The sequence below is a fragment of the Hypoxylon fragiforme genome (assembly GCF_022984875.1).
Source record: "Hypoxylon fragiforme strain CBS 206.31 chromosome Unknown GGS25scaffold_1, whole genome shotgun sequence".
In the NCBI taxonomy this organism is placed as follows: Eukaryota; Fungi; Ascomycota; class Sordariomycetes; order Xylariales; family Hypoxylaceae; genus Hypoxylon; species Hypoxylon fragiforme.
In genome coordinates, this window is record NW_026054756.1 from 1,842,849 (window position 1) to 1,859,638 (window position 16,790).

The window sequence follows — 16,790 nt, forward strand, 5'->3', positions numbered from 1 at the left end:
CTTCTCCTTCCTTCTCTCTGGTTTCACGTTATAATAAACGCATCGCAATCCATCTCCTCCATCGTTCTGGGTGACCTCATAGTCAGGTATATATATATATATTGGTTACAACGACAACGACAACAACAACAATGTCAAAGTTCAGTTTTACAGTCTCCGTTCCGTCACGTGCCATACGTGACTCCGGGTCTCTCTCCCCCCCTCCCTAAAAGGTATCTAGATGCCATGAATTCATACACAGGTTTGTAGGTAGGCAAACCATGATCGGGCGTAAATTTACAAACAAAGGGAAACAAAAAGTACATAGGAAAAAAAAATAGGGGGGCCGACAGTACTATAATCTCTGAGTGGGTGATCACGCTCCCAGTTCGCAGAGAACTTGCTCCCGTAGAGCTTCGTACCGTCGGTTATCGAAGCGCTTTCGTTGCCAGCCTCCGGCACGAAGGCGCTCGATTCGCTGCTTGAGGCCCTCGTCCGTGCAGCGCACATTTGATGCTACAGAAGCTGGTCGGATAATCGCCCTAGGGCTGTCGAGACCTAGTAAGCTGGCAAAGCTTCCCCGAAGGCTGGACGGTGTTCCTGGCGTTGCGGGATCTGACTCAGCCTCGATGGGTAAGGTATTTGCGCGAATCAGTCGGGGCGGAATGAAATCCACAGGCGTCGAGGGTGTTGAGATATCCAGGTTTATCGGAAGAGCAGGCGTTGCCGGCGGTTCATCTTCGGGTTCGGCAAGGAGAGCATCGATGCCATCGCGGTGGAAGCAGACTTGCGACCGCAGGGCGGAAAGCTGCGCAGAGATTTTATTCCTCGATCGGGTTTGTAAAAAGGCGTCGAGGTCGAATTTGTCCTCTGAAGGATTCGGTTCTTCCGCTGCTGACTGATGATCCTTGGTGATGGCATGATCAGTCACTTCCGGTTGAGGCTCAGGCGATTCTTCCGATCCCATCATTGGCAGCGACATTATAGGCTTGTTCTTCGGAACAGGGAAAATCGGGATCGAGGTGTTGCACTGTTGGGGGAAGAAATCATCTTCCCATCCCAATGTAGGGCTGTCCGGGCGAATATATGGCTCAGGCTGGAACTCGATTAGATCATTGAGGCCAGAAAATGAGACCTTTTTCTTGGCCTTGACTCCTGCCTTATGCATAGATTTCGATAAGTTTCCATCATCGGTTGAGCACACCGACGTTCTTGGTGATGACAAGGTTGTGCTTGATATTGATGATCTTACACTAGGCGACAGACCAGGGGATTGCGGACTAGAAGTAGTAGAACTTATCGAGCCGGATCTTTTCCTCCTCGTCATGCCTTCCTCGGTGTTTTGAATCAATGCCTCAGCCTTGTTATAATGTGTTTGTGCATCCCGAAGAAGCCTTGTGCGATAAGTTGATGAAGACGATAGAGGCCGTGCACATAGCTCGAAGGAGGACGCAGCGTAAAAGTGTATGTAGATTAGGTAGACAGGCTCGACTGTAGAGGTATCCTTAACGTTATCTAAAATCTCACAACACCTTGCCGAGCATGCTCGGTATTTGCGGTTAAGATATTTGCGCTTTACCTCGTCTACAGCCTTCTTCCACTCTACAGAGGTGGACGGGATGGTTGGGATTGAAGTCGGCGGGGAGAAGGTGCCAACGTTCGATGTCCTGATAGTTGGCAAGGACTGTTGCCGGCGATGGACCAGCGACTGAGGTGGAGATGAGTGCAGGGAAAGAGTTGCAAGTGATGCCCTCCTACCCATCTCAGGAGGTGAAGATCCGAAGCTGTATTTACTACCCGCAGAAGCCGGGAGTAATAATGGTATGAGCCCACTCATGTTTGCTCTTATAAGTTATAATAGCTGTGATGTTGTAATAAGTTGCCGTTTCGAGTTCGGGAGATCCACGTGGTGAGATGTATGAGAATATACCCATATACCGTCGCACGCCGTCACCTGATATTAACCCGGCGTTGAGACAGCAGCTGAACCGTTGTAGTGGTAGACCTGACCGATTATGCAGGCCCCCGATTGTTCGTGTAATAAGCAGGAATATACCGAGTATTCATTGAAGAGTCATACAATGGGTGGCAAGTTGATTGCGCGTAAATGTCGAACAGAGTCAAATAAAGCTGATGGTATTTGAGACCAATTCCTGATGGCCAGTATTCAAGTATGACGAGCGAGAATCCAGGCCCTGGGCTAGAATGAGCACCAATTTTCGTAATATCGGGTGGCCTTAGGCTATGTTCCTTGGATATACCCCTGAGTTTCAACTGTACGCAGTCAAGTAATTCCGAGTAAACTCAGACGGACTTTGGGGCTCAGCTGAAGCACGAGAAAGTATGGACCGGGAGTCTAGAATTAGATATAGGCCCACGGTTTTCTTCGTTCTGGTCAGTTCTCGGGCCTTGAAACACGATGCTGAATATCCTCCGAAGTCGTGTAGTGAGAAGTCGAGGAGGTCGAATGGATTATATTGAAGCACTTTCAGCTATTGGTCCCTCGTCCTCGTCCTCGTTCTAGTCCTTTGTGTGTACCGTGGTAAGGCGGCTGGGCGATAAAATTATTGGCAAGCCCGTAGTGGGCTGGGAGATGTGAAACAAACAAGTTCGCCTTGTCAAAGTCGTCGGTGCAGGTTGGGAAAGCCGAACTCTAGATTTTAAGATGACGACACGGATCAAAGTCAACGCCCCCAAGTTTACGTACTGTACAAAAGTATGTTTAAAAAAAAAAGAACAAGCTTTAATGACAGGAAGCAAGGGGTGCACCCTGTTAACGCAGCAGTTGTTGATGTTGTTGCTGTTGTTGTTGCTGCTGCTGCTGCTGTGGCTGCTGTCAGTAATTACTGTTAGAAGCGAAAAGAGACTCACGATACGAGTCAATCAGCAAACAGCATTTTGATCGTTTCAAAGAGATAAGAGGCAATGGGAAATGGGAACGGGATAGTAGTGTCTATTAATGTTACAATTTCCTACATATGTAGGTCCCATTTTGGTCTGGGGTACTGCCAATGAGTAAATTTGCTTCGAGTGAGGTCAAAGCATACATAGATGCAGGCATCTCGTCAAGAAAGACGGGCAGACGCTCAAGCGAACCCTAGATTGTGTGGATTTACCACCTACTAGGTATGTACCTAGGACCTTCATCAATCTTAGGATCAAGGTATTGTATGAGAGAAAAGTGATCGACACTGGAATAGCATCAGCAATCCCGGGCAGCTTTCGGAGGGCTAGTATAGCGAGAAGCTATCTAGTAACCTAGTACCTAGTACTAATGAGTTTAGAGACTGCATGTGGACTGCATGTGGACTGTATGTGGACTGTATGTGGATAGCAAATACCCGGCAAACGAGATTTTTGACAAGTTCAAACCAAGATGGGGTAATGATATGCAGTACCTAGTAGTATATACGACTACACTAGATACTAGATACGATACATACACGTGTGGTATAGTGTAGTTCGCATCCTAGACCTTGCCCTTTTAGACAAGATGGCGTTCTCCAGATGTCGTGACTCGGCTTGCAATTCTAATTTCTTGCACTCTGCCGCTCATACTCATGTACTTTACCCTACGATGTGATGTATTACATCAATACAGCGCAGTAAAAGGCTGGAGGCCCATTCTCCTAAAGGGCTGGAGTGATGGAGTTTACAATGTTGCATAACAGTACGACGATACAACGGAGTTGACGACGGAGTTCACGACGAACCAAGTGATTGTAGTAACAGAAACAGTTGAGATCCGAGCGCAGGTTGGAAAAGTAACAAGGGTTTAACATATGAAGTTTTGAACCAGGGAGGGAAAGTAGGGTATGTACTTAGTGCGTACATGTAATATACTAGATACTAGGTAGGAAAGGAAATGCACATGCGCATGCGGGATGAAGTTTGTAGGAGAGTGGGATTTGGATAAGAGAGGAACATTGAGAAAGACAGAGAGAAAGAAAGAAAGAAAGATAATAATTAGTTATCACTAGTTAGTTATCTGAATCACTATCTGGAAACCTCAAGGGAAAGAGAGAATTGAAGGAATTGGGCAAGCACAAAAGTGAAGTGAGGCAAGAAGTGGCGGGCCGCACGGTCGGCAGAAGTTGAAGTGGCTGGGTCCGTTCCATCCTTGTCTTGATTCCTGGACCTGGCCAAGATGGGTGGTATTATGGTAGAGGTTGTCAATTCCCCTTGCAGAAAATCCTAGGTGGCAGGGATAAATACCTAGGGGAACAGGGATAGTGACAGGGAGATGATGGAAAACGATTGGGCAGTCGACAAGGAATTAGGTAGGTAGGGTCCTACACTAGTCCAACTTTGAGGTAGTTCTCCCCTTTAGCCCCTGCGTAGCTCATTCTGCTCTTCTGCTCTTCTGCTCTTCTGCTCGTGGAACAACTGCAGCGCGCTTGCAGCAAATTGGCAGCAAATTGACCAAAAACTACCGAGCACTAGGCTAGGATAAGACGCCTACATATGTAGTACCTAAGCCTAAGCCTAAGCAGTCTTGACAGTCAAAACACTGAAAACAGCCACCAAACTGCCCTGGAGTTCAATGAACCCTTAAGTAAATTCAGGTACTGCCCAGTCGTCTACCGACTCTACCCTAGCTACTCTACCCTAGGTCAACGGTATTATTATTTCATCTCCAACCGGTTTTCTTTCTCCATTTCTTTTTTATTTCGTCAACATTGAAGTCCTACGCCGTACCTACATCGTACAATTACTCCTATCTTATCGTCGACTACGCTGCCACACAAAGTAGGAATACTACCAATAGTTACTACATATATATTATGAGCTCTATATTATATGTAACACATAGTTATATATATCAGATATGCAGTATTACCATGCATATGTATGGAACAAACAATCATAAAATATTGGCATCGGAGTATTTACATACGTACGTAAATATCTACATACCTACCTATTAGGGCACCTATGTAATAGACACCGACCTTCCTGCAGTTCGACTACTACATGCATAGTAGGTATTACATAATACTTTTATATATGTACTTATCAGCTAACATAGCACACGGTAGTAGCATACCTACATATTATGTACGTGCATACATATGTAGTTAGCCTTCTCCCTTACGCTCCCCCTAATCAGGACAATATTGAAACCTTTCTAGGTTGTTCTGCAAGGGCTCCTGCAATGATACGCTATTTCTGGAAACTTTCTTTCTCTCCGGAAACATGCCCATCGCTGTACCCGTTGCTGTAGTTGAAATGCTTGGGATGCTTGGGATGCTTGGGATGCTTGAAATGCTTCAACACGGCAGTTCAGCCCTGAATGTTTCAAAGTCTACCTAACCTAGTACCTGCTTGTCGCCCTGTGAGCACTGACGAGAGGGGCGGGGGTTTCCCGCGTGGCCTGTCCGTACTACTAGGTACCCAGCCGGGGAAGAGGACCCTAGTGTTCAAGATTTTCAACATCTTGCTCCAATCCATGTGGCATGGGAACCTACATACATATCGACAAGCATACCCACTCCTGCTTCATCTGCACTGTTATATATCAGTACATACCAGGAAACTCAAGAAACTCAACTATATAGCTCATCTGTGTGTATGGCCTCAGATGGCATGCGGGGTAGGATGTCGTAGGTAGGTAGTCTTGGCGATGTCGTCGTAACTTCATTACCAAAGTCCAGACTCCAGATCACATCCCCTACCCCCACGATAACAGTCCGGTCCACCATTGTCGATGGCAATACATCACCAATATGTCGGATCTTGCGCTTGACCTGCACGTTGTCTCCTAAACCGTCTGCTGACGCGTTTATATAGAGATGTTTGCTGTGTAGGTATGGGTTGATTTACCGCCATTGTCGTGATCACTTGACCAAGAACTAAACTTGGAAGCTGGATAACAACAAAATACCGACAAGAGAGAGCCAAGACTTCGTTCTTATATCCAAAGAAAAACCCTTGACGTAAGAGAGGCAGAAAATTTTACTAGCGTTGGATGTCAACTTGCATATTCAACTTGCATATTCAGTCTGCAAACCCCCGTTGCTTAATCACATCACGAAAACGACAAACGGCGGGGAAGTTATTGTACTATGTAAGGGCAGGCGATGATCTGTTTGTTTTTTTACGACACAAGGTGCCCGATTACACCAATAAGAAGGTCTCGTAGATTATGGATCGTACATACATACATCCATGGATAGTACTTCATGTAAGATTACTGCCCGATAAACAGTTCGCAGCCCTAGTGCCTCGTCTTTTCCTCGGCTACGACTTCGATTTTGACAATACCGGCGCAAGTCCACTTTAAGTCAAGACTTTCCGCTATTTTACCATCGCAAGTGGAGTGCCGGAATATTTCCACGCACTATTCATGTTTAAAACGGACATTATACCACTAATAGTAGACCGCTATGACGAGTTGGGAACCTTTCAGAGGTTAACACTGATACTATGTACTAAACACCACATACATGACACTATATGCTGGAAGACATCCCCATGCGGCATCTCCTAGTCAGACTCTACGTAGTAGAGCAGGCCGTAGGGTTTGAAACATAAAACTAGAGTGTTGACGGCATATAATAGGTTAGGTATCACATCTGTTCCGACAACCTTTGACATCACTACCTACCTCTTACCTTACTCTGTTACCTCTGTTACTAACGACTATCATAGTAAAATTGGCCGAATCGGAAATTTAAGTAATCCTGCCAGTGGGGCCGTGTCATGTCACCATCCATGAACGCTATGAGTGCCCCTATTCGTGGAAATGCCGCGCACCTCGCTAGCTATTACTCTCACATCATGTATTGTGCAATTCAATACAACACCTACCTAGACAATAAATATGTAGGTATGAAAATCGCCACCTGGATTCCATGCACAGCATTTACTATTACATGCCTCCATGCCTCCATGCCTCCATGCCTCCATGCCTACACATGCCTCCATACCTACATACACTAAATAGTTGCTTCCCCGCGTCTTATCAATTCACAGACTTCTTGCTTTCTCGTCACCCGGGGATAAGCAAGAATTCTTTCTCATTCAAGGCAGGGCAACTGTTTCGAAAGCTCAACTATCTCCTTAAATCTTAACCCAGGCACACACATATGTAGGTTGTGCAAGTCTTTGGAGTTGAGGGGGGGAGGAAGGGGAGGGGGGGGGACAGTCAATGGCTTTCAAACTGACCTAGTAGGCTTGGCTTTTTACTACACATAAACTTGAACGCTTCCCATTAAGACGCTTCGAGTTAGTACCTCGCCCGCGCCCGCACCGTTAGTTGCGAGACAGGACGGCCGGGAATGCATCAACCTGGAAGCCGGCCGACTTCTTACATCCGCGCACGGACCGGTGTGTGCGGATTCCTTCCCACACGAGCATCATTTGTCTAGGTACAGTGTATTATCATGTATTATCATGTAATATAACTTGGCCAAAACCTGTTGCCTGTGTCGCTCTTTAGAAAAAAATGTCGCAAGAAACATGATCGTCGTGGAGACACGCACACAAGATATGGGCTACTGCGAGAAGGAAGACGTGCATGCCGTTATTATGTACGTCTCCAGGGACTCCCCCCTCCCCTACGCCTGACAAGCGGGAAGGCAGATAGCCGTGTTTGTTGCGTAAGAGGCACGTAGATCAAGTCCCGCGCAGTACTCCGGGCCCCGTGCTCTGCCCTGCCCTGCCCTGCCCTGTCCTGCCAAAGTCACATGGGATGGCCTCTAGTAGGGTATCGTGGATGGAGCAGTCTAGATTCTGTCAAAACCCTAGAGATCATCATACCTAGGACAGGACCCTGATGCAAAAATTCCACATAGTCTTAAGTTATGCTTAACAACGTTACATGTGAGGACAGCTACTAGAGACTAAGTTATATCTTAAACAGGCTTGACTAAACTATATCACGGGGTGTAAGTGCTTCACCCACAAACCTGTATGTTGAATTTGGTGCTTGGTGTATAGTATCGGTTCTCATGTTCCTATCGTATCGAGGTGTTGATTTAGCACCGTGGTTTGTAGCCTGGCATCTTGTTAGCGAAGCCCTCGCAAGCAACAAGTAGCATCTCAAGTATACCTAGCTACGAGTTGAATTCCTTAAAGGGTAGACTAGCTAGTTCCATACTAATGTTCACATCAGGGGAAGTCGATGAGATAAAGACACGCGCGTCATCGAATTGTACAATACATACCTACCTACATACCTCCTAACCCTACGGCGCCCGATTATGCAGCTCCTCATCGCTCCCTGCTTGCTATAACTGCCTGGGTACCAGGTCACTATACCCAGGTAGCCAAGGGGCGGGTGTGCCTTGCCTTAGTAGAAACAGTTATCAGCAAGGTCCACGATACCACCATCCAAAGAGAACCTCGCGTAGACACTAGATACCTAAATCAATACCTACATATATTAAATCCCTCCTACAATATAGGTCCGTGACACCGAGGTCGAAAACCCCAAGCCTTGGGATCTACTGTACTATGCGATCCAGTGCCTGGCGATCTCACACTGCACCTGCGCCTGCACCTGCACCGCACCGCACCGCGCCGCTCCCTGCCTACCCATGGACTCTGTCCGTCCCATCTAGATCAAACCCTCCTTCCTTCCTTCCTGGACGTCGGTTCGCTTGTGAAGTCTGGGGATTACCATAGCTTGACTAGCTGCACTCGCCCAGTCAAAGCGTCCTCGTTACGTATTGTGCCCGAGACGCTTTGTCCAACGGCCAGGATCCCGATCCGAGCTACCGGTACGTTGGCCGTTGGCTGTGGCTATCGACCCCTATTCAAAGGCAGGAATGCGAAGAAACGAGGAGGCGAGTTCGGGTATAGATGTATCATAGGTATATATACTTGTTGAGGAGCGATGGTGTCATAAAGACACGAAGCTGCATTTCTAGGTGTTTAGATCTACGATTCGGTGCAGAAATCACTTTAACTACCTGGGTAGGTATTTTGGGTAGGCATCTTCGGTAGGTACTGTATACAGGTCGAGGTGACCTTTGGATAGGGGTGAGACGTGATAACAATGCTAAAGTATATCACTGCCCGCTGGATCATCAGTGAGTAAGTAGCTTGCTACCTAAATAATAAGCAAGTACGGTCGAGTTCAAATAACAATTTTGCTCCTTCGTGACAGCCAGCCAGCCAACCAGCCAACCAGCCAGCCAACCAACCAACCTAACAACAGCGCGCAAGCCTTCACCGCTTCAAAGTTCCCAAAGAGCTGCTACCAACATAACTCCAACCGAAAGCCATCCTCGTCGTCACAAATCCGAGACTCGACCTCCCCGAGCGAACGATGCCTACCTACCTCTTGATAACTACACATAAGGCACCGTAGTATTCACGCGGGCCAAGAATCCCGACTCGGGGATTTTAATCCTGCCAGATCATGGCAGCAGACTCGTAGGTTACACCCCACGCTACCAATGGCACCCTTAGAAGAAGCTACACGAGGTCATCGGTATCCAGAGATAGACAGACAGCTTTTCCGTGGACACTTGCGGAATGCGTGACAACATCGGATTACGAATACGTTTTCCTCTATAGGTTTACCTATGAGTTTATCTAGGTAGGTACGCGTGGTCGTATTATGAGGTAGTGTCACAAGCTTGGCTAAACCGTTGTGATACACATTGCTATAGCCATAAAAGAAAGTAATATACCATCACCTTATGCAAAGGCCTCGAGTCGGATTATATACCTACCTAGCTACTCTATACAAACCTAATATGCCTACCTACCTATGCAACTGCCCTCTCCAAGATCGCTCTAAGATACTCGTAGTGTATAGTTCCAGACGAAGGTAGTTGTAATGCATGTATATTCTTAATCTCGCCCACGACTTGTCTATGTATGACTGCCTACCTACAAGGCAGGTATCTAAGTGCCATATGTATCTCCTCAAGTGCGCGCCCATCACCACCTATATACTCCTAAACGAACTCTCGACCCAAATCACCACTCACTCCCCCTCTCCCGCCCCCTCTCCCGCCCCCTCTCCCGCCCCCTCTCCCACCTCCTTCCTCTCACCCCCCTCCTTCTTCCCACCCTCCACCATCCTCGCCACAATCCTCCCGTGAATATCCCTCCAATTCCCCTCCACCTGGCCCCTCACAATCCCCAACAATAACTTCGAGCAAACAATCTCCACATCCTCCACCAATTCCAGCCCGGGGCCTTCCTTCCCCTCCCACCACTCCTCGTCCTCGACCACCCTCTCCCTGACGGACCAGCGATTCTCCATCACGATCGCGAGCGGCGCCCTGATCCGCACCCACACGCCGTCCGCGAGGTCGACGAACTCCTCCCTGCTCACGACGCTCGAGCTCCACACGGGGCTCGGCACGTGGTCGACGACCTCGTACAGCTTGACCGCGGGCGCGCTTCCCGCCACCGGTTCGATGCCGGGGGGGAGCCGGTACGCGAGGCGGGCGGTGGCGGGGTCGACGTTGGACGCGTCGGGCGGGGAGGGCAGGGCGCGGTGCGACATGTAGGCGGGCTCGCAGCGGAGGAAGAAGGCGTGGTCGTGGAGGACGGCGACGGCGGCTTCTTTGGTGACGACGGGGCTTGATGGTGACGAGGGGATGGGCGACACGTTGCGCAGACGGGTGGTGCCGGTAAAGACTAATGTGTGCGGAGTGCCCAAGTGGGCGTGGGGGTTAGTTAGGGGGTAAACTCAACCTTTGAATTCTGTAGGGGTTTTCTTTTGCTATTATAGGTAGGCAGGTATCATTTTCCTTCTTACTCATTTTTATTCTCTCATCCCCCCCCCCCCCCCTCCCTCTCCATTATTTTAGAGATGAGGGGGTAAGTAGGCGGATAGGCAAGAAAATACAGTATATACTGCGGGAATGATATAGGAGGGGAGGGGTACGAGGAGCTTAGGAGCTTGAGAGCTTGAGAGCCAGAGAGAGAAAGAGGAAACAATATAAACAATATGATTAAAGAACTTACACGCCATTCTATAAGCTATCCAAGAACACCTAGCTAGCTGTACCAAATGTATGTGACCTTGGGTACTATGTAGCTAGCCTAGTAGCTACTATTCTGATCCCTTTTTTACCGTTGTGACTGTGACTGTGACTGTGACTGATTGTATGTAGATATTGTAGAATGGAAAGCAACATTGAACTCGATAAATCCAGTAACTACCTACCTACCTAGTTGCCCAGGTAATTACCTAATTATGACTGACCAACCCTTACTGGCCTTACTGGCCTTACTGGGTACATACCTAGGTTACCTACCTACATACATCAAACAGTATGTATCCCAATCCGAACCACATCACGTTTCACCCGTAAAAGGGGTTTCAAAATCTTGCCCGTCTTCATCTCTCACCTTCAATATCTACCTAATACCCAATACCTAATACCTAACACCTCTAACTAGAGGGTTACCATAATAAACATTGAGCCCCCTTTTGCTTCTTCCCTTGCCCTCCTAAGCGCAACTAAATGCTCTTCAATTAATTGCCATGTACTGGGCATGCATTATCACATGCACTCCTCAATATCACATAGCACTATTCGTGATAAAAATAGAATTGCAATTCCAGAGAATTTTATTCATTACTAATAGTATTCATTGCGGCCTTCCGGGCTGGTCTGCAAAGCTATATCGCCTCTCTCTCTCTTTCTGTCTCTGCCCCCTTCCCCCCCTTGCCCTATGCCTGTTTTCCTAAGGGTATCTCAAGTATGGCCGACATTCCCCCTCCCTCCCTTCGCATCGCATTCTTTATACCTTTTCTTTGCTGCATGCCTGCTGCTCGTGTGGGTGTCGGTACTCATCCTCTTTGTAGGTACCACTTCTGCCTTCCTCGACTCTGGTCTTCATTCACTTAGTCATCCAACACCACGATGGTGTTTGCGTCCGACTGTGGCCGGACCCTACCGGCTGCCATCGTCTTATGATACATGCCTAATGAGCCCTGGCTCTGACCCTTAGTCTGCACCGGGCCTCTGGGTTGGCTTGGCTTATAAGCCGTTGGTGACTGCAGCACGAGCCGTCTGACCGCCTCGTCAACAGCTTTGATCAGCTCTCCTACATGATGATCCGTCTTGCTCGAGGCACTGTGCACCAGAGATCGCCATACTTTATCCTCAGCATTCCAAACTTTATCGAGTGCTTGCTTAAACTCGTCCTCGGGCTGTGTGAATCCAGGCTCCACCCGTTCCACGTGCCATTCGATGTTGTCCTTAACTTCTTTCAGTCGGATCTGCAAGGTGAGCCGGCGGTGGGCGCGAGGGTTCCTATTCGTCCCAGGGAGATAATAATGGATATTGAACCAATCTAGGTGCGCTGAAAATATTTCAACCCGACCTTGGTTGTTCATCGCGAGACCCTCCCAAGCATCCTCGATGGCGTCTAGAGCACGCTGTATCGGCAGCGTGCTTGATAGATAAAAGGGGAGCTTCCGGCAGCGCAGGTTCGAGTTGACAAGGTGTCGGAAGAGATCCAGAGCGCGCAGCTGCGGGTTGCCTCTTTCGAACAACACTTCGATACCGCCAGGTCCAAGTTCCAAGGTTGCTCTACAACGGTCAATAGGTGGTTGTTCCACCATACCGCCCTCTTGCTTCATGCGATCGGTATAAGTGAACACAACTTTAGTAAGTGTGATCGCTTCGCATTGAATGTCCCTGTCGCTTCGACGTATCGCGTCCACGCAGTCGGCTAGTTTGTCGATAGCTTGCAGGCGATGAGCAAGTGTATTTAAGATAGTGCTTCCGACATCTGCTTCTAGACGAAGCGCAAATACTCCGAGGGTCTTACTATATGCAACATCGCGTTCGACATGCCCCTGGAGGAGGCCGAACCTAGAGGGGTCAGAAACCTTGATTCGGGCATCCAGGAATCCATGTAACGATTCCCTTTTCGCCACTGTGCCATCCCCGGCATTATTATTCGTCTCCTTTCCTCGGTCCAAAATCTGTCGCCTGATACTTGGGCTACGTATGCCTTGGAACATGATCTGTACAAAATCGTGTGCCCAATCTTCAACCCGCTCTTTCGAATCCTGTGACTGTGGTTGCCTTAAGATATCCGCAAGCTTGATGAAGATAGAAGGCACCTTCATACTCGGTGGTAAGGAGTAGTTGAATCCATTGCGGGCGACATACTTAATCTTTTGTTGGTGTAGAGTTCTCATGTCCGTAATATGTGAGATCACAGCAGAAGTGAATATAGTCAAGTTTGAGAAGAAAGTGTCTGCGAGTTTTGGCGCATAAGAACTGAGCGGTAGCTGAGTGCATGATGAAATCCGTGTCTCCCCATTGGGAGTATTATTGTTGCTGTAAGTCTCTGTTAGTCGTAATGTATACCGGAATAGGTAGGGTAGGAAGCAACGTCTTCGAACTCACATTTCAACCAAACACCACTTATCACCGCCCAAGCTTAAGTTCACCATCAAATACCACCGTTCGATCCAACCATGCCGCTTGAGCCACATGAGTTGACCCATTTCTCGTGAGTTGAGCACCTCTCGAACACGTTCCATTTTCACGGGGCTTTTGCATACGAACCAGTCCGTGCTCTTTCCACGTCGAATAATTTCTTCCACTACATATTGGCATCGAACGCTTTCCAGGCATGCAAGTCCATCCTGGACAGGGTCCTTCGATTGCCAGTTGAGTTTTTGTTCGCCTCTCCAGGTTAACCCCAACTGTGGTTTCATTGAGATTACCCCAGTCATAGAATTGACGCCAACGGTCACATACACAGCATGGCCTAACTGCATCTTGAGGGTAGATTGTGCAGGACTATCTTTCCACAGATCCAGAGCGAGACCGGCTTCTCGCTTAGTAAATCGACCATTTGTTTTTAACTTCGCGTGTATTGATCCGAGGATGTATCCGACGTGTCTACCAATGACACTGTTCAGGAGAGTTTCTGTAGAGATATCAACGTCGTTGAGCGGAATGTCTGCGTCCTTGATCTCCTTGTTGTCCCTGAACCAACGTAATGTAAGGTGGCTTGAAGATTTGGGATCCTCAGGTGTGCCAGATTTCTTAGCACTGTCAACACCTAGGATTATCCAGCTCTTTACACCATCTGGTGGAGAGCGGCCGACCCAATACTGGATACCCATGGCTCTATTGAGCCGCTCTACCTTCAGCGTGTCTACCCAACGACCTCTACTCAGCTCGAAGGCTTGACGTACGTACTCGGTGAGCTTGTGAGTGAGGACGAATTCATGGAGGAACTTGTAACAGCCACTCAAGCTTTCCTGTCCTAGCACTGTATTGACTTTGTCTTCCAAGTACATTCTCAACGAATTGGACATTTCAACAGGCGCAGGAGTAAAGCCGAATCGGAAATCAATGAACCAGAATTGCTTTTCAAAGTCTTCGTCAGCTATTGTGAGGTCTACCTCAAACTCGCCCGGAACCTTGAAGGTAACCCGACCAGAATCAATAGTGTAGTCCCGGAACTGGTAAGGGATGTTGTCATAATCGTCCAAGTTGAGACGCAATGAAAGAAGCGTGTTTACGTTTTCTATCCACTGTTGTTCCTCCTTGGAATCCATGGGAGGAGGTTCAATATAGTTGAAATCTGGCATCCAGGGGGCTGTGCCAGTAGAAAGTACGTGGAGCGCTGTCTTGAGATCGGGGTTCGGAAGTCGTGCAAAGGTCAGAGATCCCTTGAGTTCGGCCATCTGACGAGGAATAAAGTCGTACTTGGCTCGCTGTGAGTTGATCAGAAACATCAGGTCGATCAGCTTGCTGACCGATTGAGCGTTCTTGCTCCATCTTGTAATTACAGCCGCTTTTACCCAGTCTGCATGTCTCTCCTGGACGAAGTTCAATAGCCTGGCCTTCTTGGCTAAGTTTTCAGGGGAAGTGTCATCCACTGAAGCCCCAGCGTGTGTCGAGTTGCCATTGACAGCAGGCGCGGGTATGGGCATCTTAGCTAATGCCACAATCTCATCTGCAAGCTGATTGTGTGTCTTGAACGCAAGGCGCGAGAGTAAAGTTCCCAAGGGAATGAACCCCTGGGTAATATGTTGTATTTCATCTGGAAGATCATTCATACGCGACGGATTAGAGCTTTGTCGCTGTGACTGTGCTGAGTTCGCGCCATCACTGCCTCCGTTCCCGTTCGCCATGGAAGTCGCCCCGTTGTTAGTTGCAGCCCCAAGTCCGGAATTATTGCCATTTTGTCGGCTAGGAGATGAATTGCCATTGACAAATTGGCCAGATTCTCTGTCATGACTTGCAGGTAGTGGTGCCCGAACGCCGTTTTCCATCATGACGACACCAGGCATCATACGCCTTGAACCCCCTTCCGCCGGCGCGGCGCGAGACTGGAGTTGGGTTCACCAGAACTTCTGTGGTTTCGGTCGATGGACAAGAGGAAGATATCGATGCGATAATGCTCAGAGGCATGTGTATGTGTAGGAGAGTCGGTCGGTGAAGGGAACGCTAAGATTCTTTCGGACGCGATTTGGCTCAAAACTAGTGGCTTCGTGCTATTCGCATGGGGCTCGTTATTTTTATTTTTTTTAGAAAAAAAAATAAAGTAAGGTCCGGGAGAGAGGTCGAGTAATGCGAGTGAAAAGAGTAGGTATGTATGTATTGGTTGTATTTCCGTTATTTTTCTGGTACTGTGGTCTTCGTCTTATTTTTAGTTCCTTCGTTTTCTTTCTCTAGTTCTCTCTTTCTGGTATGGCTTGGTCAATAAATGAGATTCGACATTTGTATTTGCGAAGCAGTTGAATGCGCGCAAATAGATAATTGTGTGTTATAGGTATTGTAAGAAGAATGGTGAGACGCGATATTCGGTGGGGGAAAGGGAAAAAAAAGGTAAGTTTGGTAGGTGATTAAGTGTACAAAGAATGGCGAGAGGGTGGAATGAGTTGTATGCGTAAATGAAATCGTCGAGGCGAGGCATTGCAAGGCAAAGGGCGGGTACGGATGACGGACAGAAGAGACGGCGACCGGCTGGTTCTTGCCTGAATTTGTTCTTGGCGTGACTTGTAACCTTCAACTTGGAAGTTGCCCACGTACCTAGGTTACATACATTCAAGTTATGTACAATACATGTAAGAACTTAGGTACCTAATACCTACATCTCACAGTACATACATACCTAGGTAACTACTAGGCATATGTAGCGTATGAATGGTACCAAAATTGAACCCTGACAAAGCTTACTAGCCACACTTAACACTTAGTGCTATGCGACATGGTGCATAGTATGTAGGACAGCCACAAAGGCTAATGGTTAAAGAAAAGTACCTTGAAAGTACCTCAAGCCATATCCACACTTTCCAACTTTTAACTCCACTATACGATTTGGTGGCACATGAGTTTAGTTTTTCAATGTTCAATGTTTAATCTTTTGCTGTTTTGCTCCAAGTTTCTTTTTGGTTTAAGTTTTTAGGTTGTCAATTCATTCCTCCCTTTTCCATTTTATCTATGTAGAAAAAAGGAAGAAAATAAAATGAAAAATAAAAATGGACCCCCAGCACGTATAGATTTTTTGACAGAAACAAACTTCACCTTTAAGGCTACCTACGTACTTACATAGGTCTTAGGTATATATATCATATGTATATGACAGTATGTAAGCTGCTAGGTAGATATTTTACATTACAGCTGTCAATTTTATTCATTGAGATTTGTCTTCTTCTATTATGGATGCTTTCGATATCTCGAGTTTAGAGTATTACCTGCCTACTAAATAATACATACACGTGTAGGTATGATATATGTATGTTGGTGTGTATTCCCTGTCTACGAAGTATCTAAGTAGGTACATAACTATATATACACACATAATATAGTGGTTCCTACATATGTAGTTCACCTTACAATTTTCATCGTGCAGCCGCC

The 16,790-nt window shown here is 47.4% G+C and overlaps 3 protein-coding genes across 3 annotated transcripts; all 3 read right to left on the reverse strand.

Annotated features, from left to right (window-relative positions):
* Positions 1-147: 147 nt before the first annotated feature.
* On the reverse strand, positions 148-2,230 carry GGS25DRAFT_28324 (uncharacterized protein). Its single transcript, XM_049257486.1, has one exon. It carries the CDS (start codon positions 1,814-1,816, stop codon positions 356-358), a length of 1,461 nt encoding a protein of 486 aa, XP_049121317.1. The 5' UTR covers positions 1,817-2,230; the 3' UTR covers positions 148-355.
* Positions 2,231-9,919: 7,689 nt separating this feature from the next.
* GGS25DRAFT_516838 (uncharacterized protein) lies at positions 9,920-10,918 on the reverse strand (the record flags this gene model as incomplete). The annotated part of the gene is made up of 2 exons (XM_049263280.1): positions 9,920-10,581; positions 10,912-10,918. 2 exons carry the CDS (start codon positions 10,916-10,918, stop codon positions 9,920-9,922), a joined length of 669 nt encoding a protein of 222 aa, XP_049121318.1.
* Positions 10,919-11,512: 594 nt separating this feature from the next.
* Positions 11,513-15,220, reverse strand: GGS25DRAFT_527096 (MED14-domain-containing protein; the record flags this gene model as incomplete). Its single annotated transcript, XM_049265062.1, has 2 exons — positions 11,513-13,247; positions 13,317-15,220. The coding sequence occupies 2 exons, from the start codon at positions 15,218-15,220 to the stop codon at positions 11,798-11,800; spliced, it is 3,354 nt and encodes a 1,117-aa protein (XP_049121319.1). The 3' UTR covers positions 11,513-11,797.
* Positions 15,221-16,790: the final 1,570 nt, after the last annotated feature.

Bases quoted from the DNA above. Each gene is read 5' to 3' on its own strand.
- GGS25DRAFT_28324 (XM_049257486.1), bottom strand. From the start codon at position 1,816: ATGAGTGGGCTCATACCATTATTACTCCCGGCTTCTGCGGGTAGTAAA.